Here is a 24773-nt window from a genome sequence, read left to right as displayed (position 1 = left end):
ATCCATTTGCAGTTTCAATATGTGTAGAAATAGGTATATGTGTGATCTCGATGCGTGGCAGTATTCTAGATGCCGAGGCGCGCAACTCTATCAACATCTGGATATATCTCAAGAGCTGTAAGTTGTCATAGAATATCACTTTATATTTCCAGCATATCACTTGTTATATTATTTGGTTAATTTCAGTGGTAATACTGTTCGATATTGCCTGGCTGGCGGTGGGCTCCGTTTGGCTGGGGCATTACTACACCACCGCACCCATCGATGATCCCAAAAAGGTCTACATTGGTGAGTTTTATATATAGGGCTATACACACATTTTTAAAAAATATTTCTTAGTGTAAACTTAGTATTCTTAAGTACCAGCTTATCCTCTGTTTAAAACTGGTTAATGGTTTTAATTTATGAACTTCTATTACAATAACCGGAACATTCAATTATAACGTTTATATTTATAGCTAGAAAAGGGTCTTTAATATCTTGATGTATACTATTAGTACATTTAGTTGGCTTGCTTTAATAGAACCAGTTCTATGTAAATAGCTTGTGCAATTACAATTATCCATTTATATTCTTTAATGTTCCACTCATATTTTAAATGTTCCATTTATATTCTTAAATGTTCCATTTAAATTCTTAAATACTCCAATTATATTCTAAATATTCTTGCTTAGGTATTATATTATACATTACCAGTACAGAATTTTAATTTAACAATACTTTTTACCTCATCTTTAATATTATTACTTTCCCTCAGCCATTATCATCTGCAATTGGGCTCTGGTGGTGATCACCCTCATCACTATATGGTGCACTTTCGATGCTGCCGGAAGATCCTGGGTGAAGATGAAGAAGTACCAGAGATCAATGCGCGAAACGGAGTCTCGATTCAACTATAAAAGAAGCAACAGTATGAACCGTAACTGGCGGCAAAGGTGGGTTTATTTCCATTGAGGAATCATAGGAATACCATAGAACTCTTACAAATGAATCCCTTTCATACCACAAACCCACAGAAAAGTGATGCGAGCCTACCAGGACAGCTGGGACCATCGCTGCCGTCTGCTTTTCTGCTGCATGGGCTCCTCGGAACGCAACCGGAACTCATTCACCGACATTGCCCGCCTGCTGAGCGATTTCTTCCGGGAACTGGACGTGGTGCCATCGGATGTGGTTGCCGGTCTCGTCCTGCTACGCAAATTCCAGCGGCTGGAACGCGAGGCCATCGTGCGGCAGCGCAAGAATGGGACCTACGAGTTCCTCAGCGGCGTACCCATCACGGAACGTACCCAGTTCCTAGCACTCAACGATGCCAAAAACTACGACTTCTTTCAGACGGTCATCCACTACATGTACTATGCCCAGGGCGCCTACGGCTGGCCCATGTACGTGATCAACAATCGAACCAAGATGTGGCATTTGGTGCCGGAACTAAAGTGAGTAATGGCTAATGGAAACATGGCAATAGAAGGATGGTGGTACATAACATCTATAGTGGGATACAAATTGTATTTTATTCCTTAACAATCCTTACTTACTCATAATATTCACATGTATGAAAAGCTTATAAAAAGAAGATGCATCACAAGATAGTGAGAATACCTGGAAGAAAATATAATTCTGTACGTGTATTATATTGGGCTCTGCATTGATTCTTAAAATTATAGGATCCTTTTTAATATATAAACAGAAAATAGATTGCATAGAGCTGTTTTTTCTTGCTTTTTTCGCCCTAGAATTTTAAATATATAGAAGATACCTTAGACATCACCGAATTTATATTTTAATTGATCATCATATCTAACTCTTATCCCTTCTAAATATTATTTCCAGATGCTTTGGCTGCTGTTGCGGCAGTAGCGATGATACGGAGGTTATCCGGGACAATTGCTGCCTGTGCAACTACGCGGCGCTGAAAAAGACGCTCCAGATGGGCGACATCGACATCGTCTATGCCACCTACCACGTGGACGTGGGCGAGACGCCCTTCTTTGTGGCCGTCGACTACACCCATCGGGCGGTGGTGATCAGCATACGTGGCACCCTCGGCATGAAGGACATCCTCACGGATCTGAATGCCGAGGGCGAAGTTCTGCCGCTGCAGCCGCCGCGTGACGATTGGCTGGCCCACAAGGGCATGGTGCAGGCGGCGATCTATATACGCAACAAGCTGCAGGAGGAGAACCTCATCGAGAGGGCACTGCAGCGGAATCCCGATCGCCAGACGCACACCTTTGACCTGGTCCTGGTCGGTCACTCCCTGGGCGCCGGCACGGCGGCCATACTTGCCATACTCCTGAAGCCTGAACATCCGACGCTCCAGTGCTTCAGTTACTCTCCGCCCGGTGGTCTGCTCAGGTGGGTTGGTCCACTATACAGAACCTGCGTTCCAGTACTACATTGGTCATGTTTCTCTGTTCTGTTTTAGTATGCCCGCCGTGGAGTACTCCAAGTCGTTCATCACCTCGGTGGTGCTGGGCAAGGACGTGGTGCCGCGCATCGGTCTCAATCAAATGGAAGCCTTGCGAGCGGACCTCATCAATGCCATTCAGCGCAGTGTGGATCCCAAGGTAAGTTTACCTTATCCAAATACTCAACGATATGTGCTTAATATTCTGTTTATATTTTTTAGTGGAAGACCATTTCCTGTTCGGTCATCTGTTGTGGCTGTGGACCGGAGCCCACTTCTGTGGTCAACATGTCCGGCCAGGACACGCACATCAATCAGTACCAGGAGGTATGTAGAACCACAGACGATGATCCCCCTTTACAGGGTATTAACTGAATGGGTTTACTCTATATTTTTAGGAGCGCGGCACTGCCCGTTCGACCAGCGCCCATCCCACGGACAGCTCGATAGCTTTAACCCTGCACCAGCCCTTATATCCGCCCGGTCGCATCATCCACATAGTGCGACACCATCCCAAACCCGACGAGTGAGTAGCCGGAATTTGTCGAGATGGAAATAAGTGCGACAGCCGGACGCATCCGCATTTGTTTCCTCCTCGATCTCGCAACCCTCCTGACCTCCTGACCCACAACCTGATTTATTTGTTGATGTTTTGTTGTTTGATTCGCGATTCGAAATTCAAAAGTCGAGATCCGCCTCTGGCCAAGGTCTGTGCTAATTGAGGTGCGATAACCAGCGGCTTATCGTCGCAGTCAAGCCGATCCGCCACTGACTCATTCGCAATGACGTCAGGTCTGCGGCTTGGACTATATTGCCTCGCCCATTTGTAGAGAGATGTATAGATACAGATGATCTCGTCATCGACACGGGTGGGGGGCACTGAACTCTCTATTGAGGTCGGGCCTCTAATTGTCATCCATGAATTGACATACCCACGTGACTTATGGCTGGAACGTGCTGCTCCAATTATTAAGTTCACAAGTGACCCGTTTCGTTGGGTTGGCTGTAACTCGATTACTTACAGAATGTGTGTAGGGCCGTCTAGAATTCCCACAGATACGGTTTTAAGAAAGAAATTTTGAATGATAAATTCCATTAGTCGTAGGGAGAGAGACATTTAATTGACACCTATTTGTTAAATGTTTAAGATTGAGTTGAAGAATAGAGCAAGCCATTGTCAGTTTAGAAAGTTAAACGGTTTTCTTCGGGTAGAATTTATTGAAATATTTATACCCGTTACTCGTAGAGTAAAAGGGTATACTAGATTCGTCGGAAAGTATGTAACAGGCAGAAGGAAGCGTTTCCGACCCCATAAAGTATATATATTCTTGATCAGGATCACTAGCCGAGTCGATCTAGCCATGTCCGTCTGTCCGTCTGTCCGTCTGTCCGTCTGTCCGTCTGTCTGTCCGTCCGGATGAACGCTGAGATCTTGGAAACTATAAGAGCTAGGCTATTGAGATTAGGCGTGCAGATTCCTGAGCTTCTTACGCAGCGCAAGTTTGTTTCAGCAGAGTGCCACGCCCACTCTAACGCCCACAAACCGCCCAAAACTGTGGCTCCTGCAGTTTTCATGCTAGAATAAAAATTTTAACTGAAATGTATTATTCTCATCAATACCTATCGATTGACCCAAAAAAAGTTTGCCACGCCCACTTTTACGCCCACAAACCGCCCACAAACTTCAAAAAATCGTAAATATGAACGCGGATATCTCGGAAAATATCAAAGATAAGTAAATGGGATTTCAGATTTATATTTCGTAGGCTTGAGCGCAGCGCAAATTTGTCACGCGAATATGCCACGCTCACTCTAACGCCCACAAACCGCCCAAGCCTGTGGCGCCCACAATTTCCATGCTAGATAAAAAATTTTAACTGAAATGTATTGGTCTTGTCAATACCTATCGATTGATTCAAAAAAAACTTTGCCACGCCCACTCTAACGCCCACAACGCTTAAATCTGTCTACCGCCGGTAGGTGGCGCATTTCAATCTCGCTTTGCTGCTTGCATATCTCCATTTTCCTTTGGTCCCTTTAGCTGAGTAACGGGTATCTCATAGTCGAGGTACTCGACTATAGCGTTCTTCCTTGTTTTTTTAATAAAATACTTTCAAACATACAACATTACGATAAACTAATTTCCCGACATGAAGACTTAGGAACAGGTTTTTATTATTATTTTGGTGTTTAATAATATATAAAAATGCCCTTTTAAATAAACTTAAATCTTGTATGTGTTAGCAAAAGAGAAAAAGGTCCTATAACATTTCAGATAGAATAACGATTTAATGGTCGGCGGAGTTCTTGAGCGAGAACTTTCACTAGTTATCGTTTCTGTTACTTTGGTTTCTCTTGTTTAGTTATGTTTTGTGTTGCTGAACGTTTGGTGTTTGGTCGATTTCTGTTTGCCCCAAAGTCCCAAAACCCCGTCAATGAGACAAGAAAATAATGTTACCAAAATGTTTTTCAGGCAAAAATACGACAGTGGTTGGAGGTAGGCACACACACATATACAGAAACACCCACCCACCGACACCTACAGCGACACCCAACGCACACACACACACAGCCACAAATTGCATCGCACACAGATAACAGATTCAGATACGAGCACACGCATCCAAAAGATTGAAAGAAGAAGAAGAGCTTGAGCAGCGCTGCAGTAACTCAACTCGATCTCCGTCTCTATCTATCTCTCCTGTCTCTCTCTGTCTACATATGTCTATCCCACTCTGCCCGTGTTTGTGCTCGCCCTCTATCTCTTTCTCTCTCTCTTTCGCACACTTTCTCTGTGTCTTAGCTTGTTTGGTTTGTGTGTTGACTAGTGGCAGTCCGAGAATTCCATAGTTCTATATATTCTATTAGAAGAGTTCCTCATCATCCAGTTTTGGTTAATCTTTGTTGCATGAGATAATACAATCACCGATGCATGCATCGTCCCATCCCTCTCTAAAGGTCTCTTAGCATTAACTGAGTTGTCATCTAAGATATCTCAGAAACAATCATTTTGAACTATAATAATTTCAAAACTCAGATGATATCTCAGCTTCTGCAAAGAGATCTTTAGAACCTATCTCTTTCTCTCGATGTCGTCCTCTCTCGCTCTCGTATATGAGCTGGGGAATTATCCTTATGAGTTGTGTTCGCCTTAGCAGACCCAGCATGATCTTAGACCCGAAGATTTGAGTAAAAATTACTTCTTGTGTGCAGGGTCATGGAAATCCTTTTTTCGGTCGTCTCATTGAATTAAACTTGTATTTATGCCTTAAAATTAACGTAGACTTTTAATAACATAATGGTATCAACTTTTCTGATTAATCTCTTATAAATCGAATTCATATTTTGGTTCCAACTTGTTATACTTATAGAACATATGTATGTAGTACTGATAAATGTGTTTATTTCAATATTTTTCTAACAAATCAAATAGAGATACATTTCTAATAGTATCAATTTTGTAGACAAGTAGTAGTGTTGGTGTATTTAAATAAATTAAAATTCGAAAGAGATTTCTGTGACACCAAAATTGGCGCCCAATTTGGACTTTAGTTGGAAGGAATTTCTTGATTACTCTAGAAAATTGCTACATAGTTAATTATATAATACCGCCAAATGAAGACTATATCATTGAAGCTTCTGTGTATATTTTGCAGGAATGTGCTGAAGAATCGGGAACCCGTATACCAGGCCATCTGGGCGGACTCCACGGACTTCGATGAGGTGCTCATCTCGCCGGTGATGCTGCAGGATCACATGCCCGACAAGATCCTCGCCGCCCTGAAGAAGGTAATTGGCGAGTTCGACGACGAGCGCGGCTCCTCGGTGCACAGCTATTCCACAGCCAGTTGATCAGAACCAGTCAATGGAGTCGAGTTGAATGGAATGAATGAACGTTACTGAAACCCACACCCCCCTCCGTCGTCTTCTTCGTCGTTGTCCTAGAACCGTATATAGTCTAACTATAGTCCTTAGCATATATACATATATATAGAGTACGCAGCACCGATCTAGTTAGTTGGTTCGTCTTCTGTACTGTACCGTACTGTACCTTGCCCCTAGTCTAGCCTTAAGGTTATGGGTCGCGTATGGCGAACCACAAACCACCACAAAAAAAAAAAAACTCAATCACAAGAGCCACTCGAACACAAACACCACCCCCACAGTCATGACAAGCATATTTACACCTATGCCTATTTATCTATATGTAAACTCAATTACGTTTAACGTTATCTAGTCTAAGGCCAACTATCGCTTATAATTTCAATAACGCTAAATTGTTCGACATTGATTTGTTTGTATTTATTTATTGCCCCCTTTTTTTTTTTTGTTGTCGATATCTAAGGAATTTTTGCTTTGATATGTCCAGAGTAAAGGAACCGATACTTAGCCAGCACTACACACGCATACCCGAAAATCCAGTAGCTCTGTTGTATTTATCGCTGTGTAGGGCATTGACAATGGACTTTGAATGTTTACAATTACGCCTAAGTTAAATTTGTATTTATAATATAGTTGTATTTTGTTTGTATTGCCTAAGTAACCCCTGTCCATTTAATTGTATAAGTTGAACAGATGTAATTTGCATTTCGTTTTCTAAATCTCCGTGTTTCTACAACGCTCTTATATATTATCACTTTAAAAACTTAAACCTTTTGTTTTTTATAACGAATATACACACTCTTGTACGTACTTAAATATGTTGATTTTTATTTATTTTTAATTACAATTTAAAATCCGTAATGGGGGCAAATAAAGTATTTGCACACCCTGTAAGTTGCCCTATCTACAACACCAGAATGTCCAGTTAATCCCGATATCAATGGATTAAAGATGTTCAAGAAATTGCTTCGCTAGATGGAAATTGTAACGTACCGGTTTCGAATAGCAAATATGTATAGTCCACGTTTGATGATGATTTCATTTGAGTTCTTTATGTGGATTTAATTTGGTAAGTTTATTTAGTTCCGATTTTATTTATGCTTTGACCATACATACACAAGTAACCCACCCAACCATAAAACACATACGCAACTCCTTCAAAAATATCTGCTGCATGGGAATGGTTGTTAAGTTGTTGTGAAGCTTCTGGAATGGCAAAAAAAAAATGGTATGGTAGACCACCAAATGTATTCGCCTTTGCTGAGCTGGGAGGGTTGTGTGCTAGTTGCAATGAGAGAGCAGTGGATCAGGCCGTAGGATAAATCCCTTGAGTCGATTCTCAACCCGACCCGCCCCTAGATAATCCGATTCATAGCTAATATATGCGACGAACTTGTGTAATTAATGATGTAATTAATTATGCTTTTGTTTTGCTTCTTTTATGAAAATTAACGATTATCGTTAACCGATAAACGAATACCGATTTTAACCGATTTGTATGTGACCCGATCATCCGATGATGTGCACAGGTCGTGTCTTGTAGAGATCGAACCGTAAAGGCATGTACCACTCGTAGACGTAATGATAACACGACAATAACTACAACTACAACAGTTACAACAACAACTACGACAACACAAAATACAGATACCAGGTACAGCCGCCCGTCAACTTCTATATAAAAATGTTATCATTAAAACAAAAGACTAAAGCAACTTTCCATTTTGCTCTCGTTAAAACCAAATTAAATTAAATATGTCAACCGAATTACAAGTCTCTCTCTCTATCTCTCTCTCTATGTATATTTCTCTCTCCCGCTCTCAACCTAACCTCAAACAATATACCAATAACCTATCAATTTTGTAAACTAAACTCTCTTATTGTAATCGTACTCGCTGTGTATGTACAACGAAAACCGATCTCGATATTGTGTCTCGCACCCGTAAGCCTTCCTACCCACCCACCTAACTATCGAAACATGAGCAACAGTATCCAAAACACCCCACTCGCTTTACTTTGACGCAACTGTACTTAGTCACTCCACTCGCTAAATGCATCTGCATCATCTGTCTCTTTCCACTCTCGCTCATCTGTGAAACTACATACTTGCATCCCACTCTCGCTCGCTCTGTCTCTCTCGCTCGCAACATCTACTCGTCACTTTCTGCATTTATATATGTAATCACGAGTTGTGAAAATCAGAATTGATTGATTGATTGTTTTGTTTTTATTATAGATAATGAATAATAGAGGGAATAAAAATAATGGTTTGGTGTTTTAGCCTAGTTGATAAAATAGCTATAAATCAAAACTAGCTGGTAAAGAGAATTATATTTGAAAGCAGATCAATCAATCAATCAATAGGTTAAGCATTTCAGTAGGACTACAACTTAGAGCTAAGATAAATGATCCAGTACATGCAAACACTGATCCCTTCCTCTTTCGCTACTCGCTACTTTAGGTTGTAACAACGAGTGGGCCACGCAAGCCCCAGCGCCAGACCTCCAATGCATTCTCCACCGGATCGAACGAAGCCCACGATCACGATGCGGAACTGGAGCCGCCCCATTGCAGCGGTCAAAGGGAGACGACGACGAATGGCACGATGAGATTCGACCCCGAAACGGATCCCAACCAGATGCGATCCTCGATGTCGCAGTCGCAACACTGCAAGCGGCCCTCGCAAAGTTCCTACACGAACCTGAGCAACTGCCTCGTCCTGACGCCGACTACGCAGCACAAGCTGTGCCTGGAGACGTCCTTCACCAACGGCTCCGCCCCGCACCAACCAGCTCCACAGCAGCGCCTGGCCTCGGCGGCCTCGTCGCTCCTAAGCTCGGCCACCACGCCGTACGACATATCAAGTGCTCTGGACGACAGCCTGGCCACGGTGGCCCTGCGCCAGAGTCCCTCGCTGATCAGCGCCGAGACGACGGCCACCGTAATTGGTAATAATCCCGAGACGGATGTGGACCCCGAACCCATGGCAGAGATGGCCATGCCGCGCCTCAAGGCGGTGGCCTTCGATATGGCCCTGACTCCACCGCCTTTGCTGCCGGAGAGGTCCCTGCTCGGGCGCCAGCATTCCGAGAAGAAGCCACGTTCCCTGCCGCTGGCACAAGTCCAGGCCCTTCGCCGCGCTTCGGATGCGGGCGCAGTGCCTGGTGTGGATCTTCTGCACGACGACTGGTATGGTCTGGCCCCGCTGGCCAGTCCCGAGACGCTCTCCGAGATCTCCAGCGTCTCCTCGCGCACCAGTGTGCCCATCAGTCTGGCCAACAGCATTGAGCGCTATCTGCAGCACATGGGCGTGGGCATGGGTGCACCCAAAGTGCCGCTGGAGGACATCTTCGAGTCGCAGCTGCACACGCCCAAGGTGATGAGGCGGGCGCCCAAGTTTAGCGAGAATCTGGCCGGCTGTGCGGAGGACACCAGGAACCTAGATCAGTACAAACGGATGGGACGTGTGTTCATCACCTTTCCGCGCATCTTTCCAGATCAATCTCCAGCTGCCCATAGCCTGGACTCCAGCGACGATAGCTTTGAGTCGGCCTCGGCGCACAGTCTTCAGCGTTTGCAGCTGCCGCATGGCTCCAATGCGGTCCAGAGTTCCAAGTCCGCCGATCCGCTGGACGGGATGGGGGATCGAGATCGGGATCAGCTGGCGTCGAGGCAAACGCAGCCGGCCAAGAAGTTGACCTTCAGCGACAGCGATATCCTTTCGGATGCGGACTGCCTGCGGCTGTGTCCCTACTGCCCCTGCGATCGGGATGTCCAGCGTGGCTGCTGCACTCGCTCCGAGCACGCCAGGTGCGCCAATGAGATGTCCGAGGGGCAAGGAGGTCAGGGCGCCATGGGATTGGGCTCCACCGACACTAGTTTCTACAGTGCCAGCTCGTCGCTGGAACAGTTTGCCACGCCGGCCAGGCAGAATGGTGGCCCCCACCTGGAGGAGATTATCATGCGTCCCGGCGTCCTGGAGTCCCATTTTCCCGTTCTCGGCGCTGGCAGTGTGATGGAGACCCCTGCCCTGGTCGCACCCGCCTCACCATCTCCGCTGAGCAATGGCAAGCGACCGGATGTGGTGGGTGGCCGGGTGAGGAAGCGCCTCTCCTCCGAGGAGTTCGTCTTCACCAGGGCCGAGGACATGGTGCCCAGCCTAGTACAAATGGGTGATAGGAGCTCCGGCTCTCCGGCGAATCGCAGGCGGGGCAAGGCCTGTGTCTATCCGGCCGGGAACAGTCTCCGCTTGGATGCAGCTGCCGGCGCAGCCAATGCTGCAGTTGCCACCGCATCGCCCACGTCCATTAGCAAATTTACCCGATCCCGTGTGGCCGCTGGAGGATCGGCAGCCAAGCAGGCCGCCGCCAATAACGAAAGTAACGTTTAATAGTTCTAAGTTGTAAGCAGTACCTTACCCGGACCGAGCGATCGATGATGCTTGAAACTCGAAACTCAAATCTCGAAACTCTTAACTCGTGACACTTGTAATCCCGACCCAAAATCGGTACAATTATGCCGTTTGCCATTGCTTTCACACAAGCGATCCACAAAGTCAGTTGATTATAAAAAAAAAGAAAAGAAACTAACATTTTGCATACCGATTACCTAAGGAACAACATTTAGCGTTAACACGGGCGTTTACTATTAAATAAATGCAATATATATATATATTTTTTTTTGTGCAGCCAAACCCTAAGCGACGACAAATTTTAATAAAACGTTTTAAAAAATGATATATGATATGCGTATTTTTTTAAAAAAGTTCCTGGAGGTTTTCTATTTAAAAATCATACTTATACATAACATAATGATAGAATTTTCCTTTTAAGACTTGGATTTTACAGGAAATAGGTGTCGGAAGATTATTGTTGGATTATAAATCAGAGGAGGCACCGAATACAATTGTCTTGTAGATTGTATTGCAAGACTCAATTCTTGAATTAAGAATAAACCATTCTTAAACCCCTAAGTATTCTAAGTAATGGTTGATACCACATCAAATTTCTTAAGTATAATGAATTTAAATTAAATTTACTTCATAACGAGTACAAAACATTCTTAATTTATTGATTTATTTTTAACAATTCAAACTGATTCTGTTTTTTTTTAGATTTATATACAAGTTATAAAATTAGGGATAAAAATGACTAAATCAAGGATTTTCTTGAACTTTTAAATATTAAGTTTTTGTACAGTTAAAACTAAAAGTCATATATTTTCTTGTAGGTTATAAACTGATTTTTCGGAATAGATGAAATCAGTATCATTATCAATATCGATAAAGGTTTAAAGTATAACGGTTTAACGGTCAGCTGGTAATTTAAAAACAGCTGAGCTAACAGCACTGTTAACCGCCTAACAGCGCATCTTTCGCGCACAACAGCACACTATCGGCTGTTGGCAACTCTGTTTGGGATTCTGTTAAATGAAATTCCAAAGTTCGATCCGTTTACATTTGTTTACATCATATCGTTCAACCGACTTTGTTTTGGATACCCCAAAAACGCTACGATGTCGATGATAGCCCAGGCAACTCGCACAGCGCCGCAGCTTCTATTGCACCTGAACCGCCACCTGAGCTCCTCGTCCTCCTCCGCCGCCACGTCGTCGGAGCCGCCGGATGGCCATGGCCACCAGTTGATAACTCCCGCCGAGCTCCTTGGAGCGGAATCGCAGAGCAGGTGCATGGAGAAGATGCGCAGCCTGCCCTCATTCCCGCGTCCCAAGGCTCTGACGCCCAGTCGCCGGGAGAAGCAGACGTCTGCCGTCCTCATCGCCCTCTGCCAGGAGCGGGGCACGTGAGTAGCTCCCATTTCCTTCTATTGTTCCTTCTCTACTGGATAAAATCCTTGCCACTACCCTAACCCAGGCTCCACCAAGTCTAACCAGAAGAAGACTTCATCTAATTCACCCTTCTTACTTATAGGAACGAGATATCCCTGCTCTATACGCGACGGTCGAGGCACCTGCGCAGCCACAGCTTGCAGATATCCTTTCCGGGCGGCAGGCTGGACGACCAGGACGCGAGCTATGTGGACTGTGCGCTGCGCGAGACGGAGGAGGAGATCGGGCTGCCGCCTCACCGCATCCAAGTGTGGGGCGAGGCTAACCAGCTGATACTGCCGCGCACCTCGTCCATTGTGCCGGTGGTGGGTGTGGTGCCCGACTTTAGCATCTCCGAGCTGCGCCTCAACTGGGCGGAGGTGGAGGAAGCGTTCAATGTGCCGCTCAACGCCCTTATCGTGCCCCAGGCCACCAGACACACGCAGTTCCGCAGCGGCTACAGCGGACCCGTGTTCGTGGTGGACCGCCATCGCATCTGGGGCATCACTGGCTACCTCACGCATCTCTTTCTGCACTGCCTGCTGCCGCCCAGTCAGCTGCCCGATTGCCTCAGGACGAACATCAAGTTCATTCGGCCCTTTAAGCTACCGCCCAAGCTGCCGCATCACCGCGAGCATGCCGCCACGGATCCCTCGATGCGCACCTGAGGAGACACCCTCGATCCCCCGACATATACCCGCTCAGGCCACGCCCAATGTGATCGGTCGAACCGAACAATAGGCTAAATTCGATGGTGTTCTTCGTATTAGTTTAGATATTTATTGTGAATTACATCTAATCTGTGTAATAAAACTGTTGACCATTTTGTTGCAAGAAGAGCTCCAAACTAGCACCAGAGTCTCAATAAGAATCATAATTTATTTTGATTTGGTCATGTGCCAATCAAAGAATAGTTCTGACCAGTCTAAGGTTATTTTTGGCCTAACTATAACTGTTAGCAAGCTGCTCGAAACAGTCGGTCTTTTTGCTGTGCGACTTGATTTTGCTAAACTACGATGGAAAAACCGAAAAAAAATGTCGCATTTTTGACAAAAATCTGAATCTCGTATTTTTGACGAAAATCTGAAGCCATTTTTCGCCATAAAAAATTCGTATTTCGGCTGCCATAACAAAAATATAAGTCAGAATGAGGAATGTCATATCTCGTTGAGCTCGTTGCTTAATTTCCAATCTATTGGCATTCTTACCTACAATTTTTTAATTTTTGCCGTTTTTCGCAAAAAAAGATGATGTAACCCCTTACAAAAAATGCGAAAATTGGCCAAAAAATAAATTTTCCTTAGAGTGATGGGGATCCTTAGCATATTTAGCAAGCTGCTCGAAACAGTCGGTATTTTTGCTGTGCGACTTGATTTGGCTAAACTACGATGGAAAAACCGAAAAAAATGTCCCATTTTTGACAAAAATCTGAATCTCGTATTTTTGACGAAAATCTGAAGCCATTTTTTCGCCATAAAAAATCCGTATTTTGGCTACCATAACAAAAATATAAGTCAGAATGAGGAATGTCATATCTCGTTGAGCTCGTTGCTTAATTTCCAATCTATTGGCATTCTTACCTAAAATTTTTTAATTTTTGCCGTTTTTCGCAAAAAAAGATGATGTAACCCCTTACAAAAAATGCGAAAATTGGCCAAAAAAAAAAGTTTCCTTAGAGTGATGGGGATCGTTAGCATATTTAGCAAGCTGCTCGAAACAGTCGGTCTTTTTGCTGTGCGACTTGATTTGGCTAAACTACGATGGAAAAACCGAAAAAAAATGTCGGAATTTTGACAAAAATCTGAAGCCATTTTTTCGCCATAAAAAATCCGTATTTTGGCTACCATAACAAAAATATAAGTCAGAATGAGGAATGTCATATCTCGTTGAGCTCGTTGCTTAATTTCCAATCTATTGGCATCCTAAAAATGTTTCATTTTTGCCATTTTTCGCAAAAAAAGATGATGTAACCCCTTTCATCATCATCTTGTTTTGCGAAAAATGGCAAAAATGATTTTTGCCATTTGTCGCAAAAAAGGAATTGAAAATTGGTCAAGAAAAATATTTTCCCCAAAGTGATGGGGATTATTAGCAACCATCCAAACATATTAAAATAGCATACTTTGTCTTTTTGTTTTTTTATTTTTAATTTTTCACTTAAATACAAAAAATACTCTTCATTTCCTCTTCTAATTTTCTTTTTTTGTGTTTTTCTTGTTATGATAAAAATATTAAAATAAAAATTAAAAGCAAACAAAATGGCGCCAGGGAGCAAAAAAAAACCAAAATAATCTTGCAAAAAAAATACATTTTTGTCTTTAAATACAAAAAAATAAAAGCTCCTTGCAGAATACAAAATATAAGGTAAAATGAAAAAAGACCAAGAAGCGGACATTTAGGCAATCGATAAATTTTAATTGACAGCGAGCTATGTTTATATTCATGCGTTGCCTGGACATCTGTATGTCAAATACAAATGTTTCAATAATAAACAGAAATTCATGCAGGCGGGGAAAGTAAGTCAAAGCCTGCTCGATTGGTTGTGGTTCGTGTTTAAATAGGTTTTAAATTTAGCATAGCTGAAGAAAGGCAACGCGGCTGCTTAAAGAACACTTGTTGTTATGCTTGTTATGTAATCGTTATATATAGTATGTATATATATATATATATAATATATGCAAGGGTAGTTTTATCCGTTAAGTATACATCTATGTATAGTCCTCAGAGTTGCTGCTGCTGTTGTTGTTGTAAAATTGTCCAAAATATTGTGGTTGCTGTATACTCTATAAGTTGATGTGTGGCTGCATGGCTCTGCTCCATAGGAAACCTACTCCGAAATATCAATTGGAATGGATGTGGTAAACGTGGGCGTCTCCAGCTCCTCGTGCTTCTTCATTTTGAGACTCTGCAAATAGCAAAAAATGAAATGAATTAGATAAAGGTGGATGGGTGGAATTGAAATGCCAATTTCCGCACCTGTTGCAGCTTGTAGTGATTGATGATGTCCTGGTCGGCCGGGCACGACTGTGTGAAGGCGTCCAGCTGGTACATGTGGTACATGTAGCGCCACAGCGCCGTCAAGTGCGTCTACAAGGAGTCAGATAGTGAGAACTGTGAGTCATACATGCCTGGTGAACTTATTTAATCGATTCTTATGGCTATGAGTGCACTTCGAACGCCAATAAAAAATGATTTAGAACCTGTTTATGACTTGCAATGAAATTCAAAAATATAGCTGACTAAAATAGGAGTTTTCTAATAACTAAAAGGGGCAATAATTCACAGTACACAGTTGCTATTCCTTGACTAATCGGTTTGACGTTTTTAAAAAGAAATATGAAACGTAACCTGCGGTTTTATTTTGAGCATGTTACGCATGGTATCAACAAAATTCCTTAAAGCCTAGCCGCAAAGTTCATATTCATGCTTCGCTTTTTGCATGGTTAGGTTATAATAAATGATTATAATGTATAAAATATAAAAAAATAAAATATATGAATATTTTTGTGAGTTCCTCATGATGTCTACCACAATATTGACATACCAAAACATTTTTGTTAACCGAAGGTTACTTAAATCAAGATATATGCATATCTAAACATTTTTGTTAACCTAAGGTTAGGTTAACATGATATGTACAAGAAAACATGAATATTTTTGTGAGATCCTCAAGGTATATACTCTTAAGCCACAATGTTTGCATATCTTAACATTTTTCTTAACCTAAGGTTATTTTGCCACTTGCTGTATGTGTGGCATATATTCTTACCGGGATCTCAAAGTCCACGAAGTACTTGCCCGCCACACGGATGTGCTGGAGGCGTGGCATCAGCTCACAGTCGAAGCAGCACATGGTGTCGCCGGTAAGGAAACGCGTGTTGCGCGTGGACAGGTGATCGTTGATCTTGCGCAGATGCGAGAGCAGGGCATTGTTCTTGGCCTCGTCCTTCTTCACCAGCATCAGCTTCAACTTGACGTACAGGTTCTCGATCAGCGTGGCCACCTCCTTGTCCTGGACGAAGAGATTGTAGCCACCCGGGATGTTCTTCATGATGTGGCGCTCGATCTTCTCGTTCTCGAGAATGGCCAGCCCGTTGTCAATGAGGATGGGCGGGTGTGTGGCCTCGAAATTGGTGCGGAAATCGGGCGGCGGCTTCTGCATGTCCACCGTCGTCACCTTCAGGCTGATCGTCTTCAGCTCGGCCAGCAGGTACAGGTCCATGAAGTACTCCTGACAGAACAGACAGGCGCCCTTCCGCCGGCCATCGATGGTCGAGGCCTGCAAATCGAAACGGAAAATACAATATTATTAGAGATAATTGGAATTGGAAAAGTTAACAGCCATAGAGAAACAGGCAATATTTACTTGGCCCCAGCCCAACACATATATGGCATTAAGTGAAATATTCAGCCAGCGCGATACGATCAAGTGTTAATGTGGGTCACATTCCGGGGACTGGGCATTTTTCCAGCTATTGGACATTGCCTTCTGACCACTTAATGGACATAATTTGCCCCATCGCGTGCCGCCAATTACTGATAAATAAATCAAACAAAAATTTAACGAAATGAAACAACATAATTTCCATCATGTGACATCATCATCATTGTCGTCGCCATAAACATTCTGCGTTCATCGTCGCGTGATGAGCCATCGAGGTTTGTTTGTTTTGCTGGCGTTTTAGGGACCGGAAGCGGACCCAAAGACAAGATGCCTAACGTTGGGTGGATGGACTCTAGCCAAGCCAGACGACAGAGAGAAAATTCTGCATCGCTGCACTGCCAAGGCCAGCACGGCAAAAGATACTTTTGTAGATACACAGATGGCAAGACAATTGGTGAGACTTGGCAAGCGCAAGGCAATGACAGCACAACGGGTACAGTGAAGGCTAAAAATATGGATATTATATAGGCCTTTTATCATCAAGTTAATACAAAAACAATTATCATTCAAAGATAGGGAAAGAATTTACAGATTAAAATGTTATAAATAATTTTAACATTCAGAATATTTACGTGACTTGTACAACATTTTATTTAAAGCTTCCTGTTGTGGTTGTGGAAAAACAGAGCCGGAAATATTTAATCTTTTAATATGAAATGCAATTTTTTCATGTTTTTGCTGTGCCATATGTTATTAGTGCTATAAAACTATCTTTAAAATTATGAGAATCAACGCAGAGTCCAGCAAATAAAGCTACAATATTGATATTTTTGTCAAATGCTCTCACTTAAGTGTTAATACTATGTTAATAACTGGTTTCGCCCCAAGAAAGCCTATACGTAACCAAAAATATTTTAAAGATGAACCTAATAGTTGCTAGTTAAACATTAGAATAAGTTACTAAAAAATGCATATTTCGATTTAAGGTAGAGATAGCCCTGCTATATTACTATTATATTAGTTTATGGGTTCTCTGGATTCGCAGACTTCTTTAGCAAATATTCACTGTAGATCGGAGGCAGTGCTGCAGCTAAACACATCGCATAAGACGTCGATACGATGCGATGACGATGATGTCATCAGTCGTGTGGTGTGCGAAGTTTACTTGCTGATTGTTGATTGCCGTTGCCAGCCTTTTTTTATATTTGCTGCCCATATTTTTCTCCATTTCTGTTTCTATTTCTGCTGGCGTCGACAGCCGGCTTAACTTCAAATAAACCCAACGCCAGGCAATCAATGTGCGTTTATGGCAGTGTGCATATTTGTACTCGTTAGATAAGCCTCCTGCACTGTTGACTTTGATACAGTTGCCACTCACTAAAACAGCACACAATTATGAATACGAAAGTAAACACAAATTAATGCGGGACAGGGAGTTCGGGGAATCAAGAACAAGGTTGCCCCAAGTTTGGCATTCAAAACTCCGTTTCGAAACCACAGAAAGCTCCGTAAACTTCGGAATGGCAATGAGGTGCCATTTAAAAAGTACAATTTATTTGAAATGCGATGTGAAACGTGTTAAACCTAGCCAAGAACATAGATACATGTATTTTAAAGATTTCCCTTGAAATAACTCAGATACAAGCTCACATTATACAGGCAATATATTAATTATACACATGAAAAACTAATTAATCATGAAAAGCTACGCTCAAACACTTCCAAAAAAAAAACATCGTAAACGCGATAACGAGTCGTTTAAAATAATCCCCTGTTAATTTGAAGTGCGTTAACTCCGGTTTGTAAATTAAATTTTACGCACCAATTGCAGGCAATTAAAATATTATTTCGAATGCGAAGTTAATTAGCATTGCCCTGTGTGTTAATGGCTTAATAACCAAAGCAAACCAAACCGAACCGAACTGAACCCAACCCATTTTCCAGCCCACATGGTCGCAGCATAATCAACTATGGAAAAAAAAAAATGAGTACTACAATGGTTGTGGGAGCGGTTTTCCGTATAATTTTTGTATTTTCGCTGTGGTGCTTAAACGGTTTATTTGTACTCTTTCACACATTATTAACTGTGCACGTTCGTTTACCTGGTCTACGCACCATCCATCCAGAGCCATTCCATAAATTCCCAACTGACCCGGATTACTTTCAGTCCAACATTCGTTCCGTTCGTATTTTCTTGGCCCGCATTTTTTGCCACATTTTTGTAGCCCATTTTTAATGGGTTATACCATTCTATAACTTGGCTTTTTAATATTATTATTATTATTATTAGTTGACACCCAATTTTAATGAACTAAAAATAATACCTAAACAAAATAATAGTTAAAATGAGTCATTAATCACCACTGGAACCATCATCATCATTAAAAGTCCAATCACAAAAAGTATGCCAATATTACCCCCATATCTGCCATCACTGGCGACCATGTAGTATGCAATATGAGTTGCAGAAATTGGAAATGGAAATTGTAAGACCCAAGACTACGATGTGTGGCAACGTCAAAAGGTCAGTCGAAGTCAGTCAGGCAATCATCTCGAGTTGAGAGTCCAGATACAGATACATTTACAGCAACATATTACCAAGTATATAGCAAAACTACAGACTACAGATACAGATAAAGCCACCAACTACAGATACAAATACTCGAGACGGCGGTTGCAATTGACTTTTTCAAAATAGAAATGACGAGAGAAGGCAATCCGAAAAGCAGTTAGCAAATGTCAAGTGCCATTCACAGCACTCGCACACGTATGCTTCAGATACATACTATATACGGCACATCTGGCTAATAAAAACTGCCGGCAAAATAAATACCCAGCCAAAATAAACGTTCGTCTTTGGATATGTTTTCGTTGGAGAAAAATAAGTTGTGGTTTTGGCAACGCGTACAAAATGATGTCGAAACTATAGACTACCATTTAGATAATGTATCTTTATATTTTATAATTTGTAGTGTTTCTATTTGTTCTTTCGAAGATATATAATCAAATCGTTATTTAATTAATCAGCTTTCATTTATGAAATACGGCTTCTTAATTAATATAGATTACTATAGCTTCTATTGACTTAATTCTTTCGCAATTAATTACTTGGACCTGAAAAGCCCTATTGTTTTGTCCTCGACTGTACGAAGTACATATACACATTTGTATGCCCACTCAACATCTTCGATTTGTTTTCCCTTTAATTGTAAATTCGTGGCGCGATAAGATAAAGACGGAAAAGTTAAGTAAAGTCAAATATAATGAATTTTGAAAGCTTTGCGCCAGCAACTAGAAATCGTAAATGTAAACGAAAATGAATTTGGTGGAAATATATGGTTGGTCCCCCTTTTTTTTTGGCTGTTGGATGGGTTGTTTTATTTTTGGAACCGGTTCGCTGACAGCTGCAGCGTAATAATTTAATTTTAATCGTGATGATGATGTTGGGGGCAGATGTCAACCTTGAGGAGAGCTTTCTTTGGCACTTCGAAAGCGATTCTCGATTCTTTTTGGGCCACAATACAAAAGCACAGATGTTCCACATATACATATATATGTGCCATATCTTATCAGAAGTCGGGCGGAAGTTATCGCAGCAAATTGTGATGATGATGGGGGCTGATGAAGTAATAGCCAAAATAATAGAAATATAATCAGGGCAAGTGGTCGCATGGCAGTTGAAGTCAGCTGGCATATCTTGGGGCCACAAATTTTAATGGGCTAATGGGTTTTTCAACGCCTAAAGGTTGCTATACCTTGAAATAACGCCATGTCTTCAAAAATGCAATATGATCATAATAGGATAGATTATTAAGATAACATTTTTGGAATTTCTGTATTTATAGGTTGCTATACCTTGAAATAACTCCATGTCTTCAAAAATGCAATATGATCATAATAGGATAGAATGTAAAGATAATATTTATGAATTTCTGTATTTATTATAGGTTGCTTTACCTTAGAAAAACGCAATGTCTTTAAAAATTTAAAATACTTTTAGAAGACAAAAATCTATCTTGAAATAAACTCCACTCTCTATTTATTTAGCTTGTAGAATTACTGCTGTATTAGTAATGGCTATAATGTTTGCTAATTTATTTCCAGAACTTTACAGACTTAATTGTTGGACAACACAAAAAGCGTTAGGCAATTAACAGAAGTAATGTAGCAAATGAGCTACGGAAGGTAGTAAAGAAACGCGGGTACACTGACAAAAAGAGCAGTTCAGTCAATAAAGACCAATGCACTTTTTTGGAGTTAATGGGGAGGGGGGGGAAATGCCTGGGCGGTGGATGGCAAACCTCTGCGTGTTTTTCTTTGCTAAAATGTCAGTCACACACCAACTCACTTAGACACACCCACATGGAGCACGTGGGGGCGTGAATAAAACAACAAATCAAAGCACTCAACTGTCACTTTTGCACAAAAAACACACACAATAAAAAAGCAAGGATGACACGTACAGTGGTACTCAGATAATTATAGCCAGCGGACTGAGCTCTACATAATTAAAATTTATCAGAAGTTAGCTGTCATTTAAGCCTTATAAATACCTATTTAAAATAATAACAAAATTCAAATAAAAGTAGGTTTCATAACATTTTAGAAAATCATTTTGAGGTTTAAAAATAAATATTTTAAAAACAGATTTGTATTTTCTCAGTGTAAAATCTCCCGCGGGTCTTTTAATATAAGAGCAAGTACTGTGCTTGTGTTTAAGTGCAGCTTTTCATCTCGACTCTTTACTGCAGTTGAAGTGGCAACAAAGAAGCGCATTTTCCTCAACTCAACTGAACTTAAACCACAACAATTACTGGTGTTGTTCAGATCCAACAAAAGGCATTAAATTAGCTTGAGTTTGGCGTGAAGTTCATCCTTGGAGGGGAGGTTGCTTTATGGGACCCCATTGTGCAGCCCAGGAACAAGTAAATATAAGGGTTAACCAAATAAGCTTAGAAATGTATCATTAAGATATAACAATATTATTATGTTTATTAATGGGACTAAAATGGCTTGACGCATATCCAAAATACTCCCAGTTTTAGTTATAAAATGCTACATTTTCCATCGAAAAAGAGTACTAAAACTCAATTGGGATATCATAAATAGCATTTTTTATTTTTCCAAGTGCATTGGATCGCCTTTTGTTTTGATCGCCGCTTTGTTTTGATTCGATTCGATGGCATGGCCAATTTCTGGAAATCTCGCGTGGGCGATGACTCGAGGGTAAGGCATTGGCTTTGGCTTTGGCCTGGCTTGTTTTCCAAGCCAAAGACGAAGTTAGAGCCAAAGCCAAGTCAAGGAGGCGGAAAAGCGCGAGTGCGAGCACGAGAAAAACCTGTTTAGCGTTCAATGATTGTTTTGTTTCCCCATCCACCGCCCCCTGCCCAGCCCCCCCTTTCACCTCAAACAAACGAAACAAGAAAACACATTTGTATTTGTTTGTTGCCTGCACGCGCGGAACTGAGAGGCATGCAACATAGCTGGATCCATAGCTCCTTACTATACTACCTACTACTGCTTTTTGTACTCCAACTAACTAACACCAACTACAGCTAACTACAGCTTTCCTCGGGCGCACAGCAAATTGAACTTTCACTTTTTCGCTGGGAAATGGAAATGGAAATGGCTTTTCACGTGCGCCTTGTATGGAGTGCGTTCGTTGTTACCGCGCAGTTATGTCAAAGATGCTTCTGTCACTCTTCTGGAAAAGTTCGCTTTTGCTTTTAACTGGCCAAATTCCAGGCAAAACAGGTGCTCCAAGCACTTTCTCCCACGGAAACAGGAAAAGGGAGCGGGGCTCAGCCATGGATCATCGCACTTGAATGGGTTTTCTTTTTTGGACTGGGATGGTGTGATATATGGGTTTTTAATGCCTAAAGTAAGGTATGTGATCATATGATAGATCCATTAGCTTTTCTAAAAAAAAAAGACTATTAAAAACATAACTTTTTCCCTAAGTTAAAAAAACTACCACAGTTGATATCTGGGTTTTTAATGTCTAAAGTCAAGCCTTTGATCATATGATCCATCAAATAGCTTTATCAAAAATATTTATATTAAGAACATAACTGGTTCCCCAAGTTAAATGAAGTAAAACAGTTCCTATCACTGATTGCTCATAGCACGGGTTTTATGTTTTCTGTGAATGGAATGGTATAATATGGTATTGTACAATTTAGGAGGCAATAGGGATGTGCTGGAAGCTGAGCACTTTGATCATATGATAGACCCATAGCTTTCCTAAAAATATTTATATCAAGAACATAACTGGTTCCCTGAGTTAAATAAAGTACCACAGCTCCCATCACTGATTGCTCATAGCATGGGCTTTTATTTTTGGGAACGGAATGGTATAATATGGTATTGTACAGTTTAGGCGGCTATAGGGAGGTGCTGGAAGGTGAGGAATTAGTCATGGGCAGACGACTCGAGGTGCGGCCTCCATTTGCGTGGGCTGGATGAGTGGCCAAGTTGAGTCGAGTTTGCCAATAGAATCAACAACAGCAGGGCCCCAAAGTGTTCCGAAAACAATTACAATTACTTCGGCAAACAGTGGGAACCAACAAAAAGTGAAGTTAAGAGGAGTCATGCTCGAGTTACAGTTGCGGCAAAAGTAATAGCTCACAAATTGCGGCCTATAAAAAACTAAGGGTTTTTTATCTTCAAGTTCCATTGAATCGTTTTGCAAAAAAAGGTTTCCTAAGAAAGATTGCAACTATTGAACAAGATGTGTTTCCTCATCAAATCAAATAGTTGATAAGAAAAGCTTTGTAGTCAAGGAAACCTCTTTAAAGTAAGACAGTTTATAAATAAACAAGATTTCTTGGTGGTTAAAAGTTCCATTTAAGGAAACCGAGTTATCAATGCTATTATCTTGGCCGCATGTGTAGGTGCCAGCTTTTTGTTTTCTTCGATTCTTTGGAGGGGCATGACGTATGCGTCAAGAAATTTAGAAATCACTAAAAGATAAAAAAACCCTCTAATTCACACACACAAATACCAAAAAACTTGGGGCGTCTGGAGTGTGGGGGTTACGGGGAACTGAGAAGAAGTAGGAGCATTTGTTGAGCAATTGGCGCAATGAAATGTGATTAAAGTTTATAAAAGATAAGAAGCAAAGAAATATGTATGTTACGTTCCAGAATTTGCAGACTTTGCACACTCAATCGGGGAACCGAATAAGAATATGTAATAATATAATATTTATAATATTATTCCTTAGATAACAATAAAATAGAAAACAATTAAAGTATTTTAAAAACCTATCCTAAACATCCTATCCTAAATCGAAAAAATAATAGAAAATATATCCCTTTATCCTGAAAGGTTGGAAAACCCCTAAGTGTCCAAAAGTATGCTCTAAAAGCTTGTTACTTTCAATTCCAACTCCTTATAGGGGTATTTTTACGATTTTTGTGGTGATAAAAGGAATTTGGGAGAACAAAAACAATATCGAAATTTTCGTTCCGTGCAGATGTGTATGTGTGTGTGTGTGTGCGATAGGGAGAAAAGGAGAAAACCGGTTTTGGCGATGCTTAGGAACCGCAAGGCGAAAGGGGCGCGACGAGGAGGGGTGCTAAACGTATTCTGTTCGTTTTAACCAAATGTGACACACTGCAAAGTGCCAGAGCGAGAAGAAGAAGAGGAAGCAGCAGAAGACTGCAAAAGGGGAAGAACAAGAGTGGAAAGGAGAGGGAGGAATCGTGTTTTCCCAGTTGCTTTGTTTGCATTTGCTTTAGCTGCATTTTCACTCTGCATGGAAATTTGCGCAGAGCAGAAAAGTGTGCAGGTATGGGTATGCAAATTTCGCTATACCCACTAAATTCGATATTTTGTGTGTGTGTTCTGCGCTCTCACCTTTATGATCAGTTCTATCTCGGGCACATCGAATTTGCTGGTCCCGTTCGTCTCCTGGCTCTGCTGCGCTTCCACTTCGGCCGACATTGCGAGCTATTGGCGAATTATTAGATTTCTGATCGAATCGAATCGGTTCGGATCAAAGAGTTTTATCCGCGTGACGAGGTGCGTGCGTGTTCGTTTCCTTTTCGCTTTTGTTGTGCTAATTTTCTTTGCCAATACACAGACACACACACAGAGAAGCACTCGGGCACACTCACAAACACACGGAGACAGAGGGTAAGTAGAAGCTCGCCTCGCAGTGCTAAAAAAAATATGCCGTTCTTTCTTCGATTTGCGCGCTGCCAAAGCGTATGGACAATTGAGTGACCGTCGCGGGCGCCCGCTGCATATACCAACTTGCGGTGCAAA

General features: G+C 41.7%; 3 protein-coding genes across 14 annotated transcripts in view; 2 read left to right on the top strand and 1 right to left on the bottom strand.

Annotated features, from left to right (window-relative positions):
* Positions 1-11030, top strand: part of LOC119558020 (diacylglycerol lipase-alpha) — a 31581-nt gene extending 20551 nt beyond the window's left edge. For 3 of the 12 annotated variants that reach the window (XM_037871137.1, XM_037871136.1, XM_037871138.1), the window contains exons 5-16: positions 13-117; positions 187-288; positions 758-935; positions 1017-1436; positions 1834-2358; positions 2429-2570; positions 2633-2737; positions 2809-2936; positions 4884-4907; positions 6067-6199; positions 7822-7946; positions 8768-11030. In XM_037871137.1, the coding sequence (XP_037727065.1) occupies positions 13-117; positions 187-288; positions 758-935; positions 1017-1436; positions 1834-2358; positions 2429-2570; positions 2633-2737; positions 2809-2936; positions 4884-4907; positions 6067-6199; positions 7822-7946; positions 8768-10682 (3902 nt within the window). In that variant the 3' untranslated portion in view covers positions 10683-11030. Of the gene's footprint in view, positions 1-12; positions 118-186; positions 289-757; positions 936-1016; positions 1437-1833; positions 2359-2428; positions 2571-2632; positions 2738-2808; positions 2937-4883; positions 4908-5213; positions 5222-6066; positions 6200-7821 lie in introns of those variants that run through there. The other 9 variants (XM_037871140.1, XM_037871144.1, XM_037871146.1 and 6 more) reach the window with 9 other exon arrangements.
* Positions 11031-11720: 690 nt separating this feature from the next.
* LOC119556625 (nucleoside diphosphate-linked moiety X motif 8) lies at positions 11721-12967 on the top strand. The gene is made up of 2 exons (XM_037868947.1): positions 11721-12093; positions 12222-12967. The coding sequence occupies exons 1-2, from the start codon at positions 11807-11809 to the stop codon at positions 12784-12786; spliced, it is 852 nt and encodes a 283-aa protein (XP_037724875.1). The 5' UTR covers positions 11721-11806; the 3' UTR covers positions 12787-12967.
* Positions 12968-14461: 1494 nt separating this feature from the next.
* LOC119557639 (chloride intracellular channel exc-4) lies at positions 14462-24732 on the bottom strand. The gene is made up of 4 exons (XM_037870475.1): positions 24363-24732; positions 15888-16397; positions 15095-15205; positions 14462-15023 (listed from the first exon to the last, which is right to left on the bottom strand). Exons 1-4 carry the CDS (start codon positions 24447-24449, stop codon positions 14946-14948), a joined length of 786 nt encoding a protein of 261 aa, XP_037726403.1. The 5' UTR covers positions 24450-24732; the 3' UTR covers positions 14462-14945.
* Positions 24733-24773: the final 41 nt, after the last annotated feature.

This window comes from Drosophila subpulchrella, chromosome X, assembly GCF_014743375.2.
Source record: "Drosophila subpulchrella strain 33 F10 #4 breed RU33 chromosome X, RU_Dsub_v1.1 Primary Assembly, whole genome shotgun sequence".
Lineage (NCBI taxonomy): Eukaryota > Metazoa > Arthropoda > Insecta > Diptera > Drosophilidae > Drosophila > Drosophila subpulchrella.
Note: the sequence above shows the minus strand (reverse complement) of the source record. Positions and strands in the feature narration are given on the sequence as shown.

Bases quoted from the DNA above. Each gene is read 5' to 3' on its own strand.
- LOC119556625 (XM_037868947.1), top strand. From the start codon at position 11,807: ATGTCGATGATAGCCCAGGCAACTCGCACAGCGCCGCAGCTTCTATTG. The intron at 12,094-12,221 runs GTGAGTAGCTCC...TCTTACTTATAG, and splicing joins CTCTGCCAGGAGCGGGGCAC to GAACGAGATATCCCTGCTCT.
- LOC119557639 (XM_037870475.1), bottom strand. From the start codon at position 24,449: ATGTCGGCCGAAGTGGAAGCGCAGCAGAGCCAGGAGACGAACGGGACC. The intron at 16,398-24,362 runs GTGAGAGCGCAG...TTCGATTTGCAG, and splicing joins AGATAGAACTGATCATAAAG to GCCTCGACCATCGATGGCCG. The intron at 15,024-15,094 runs GTGCGGAAATTG...TGCTATTTGCAG, and splicing joins ATCACTACAAGCTGCAACAG to AGTCTCAAAATGAAGAAGCA.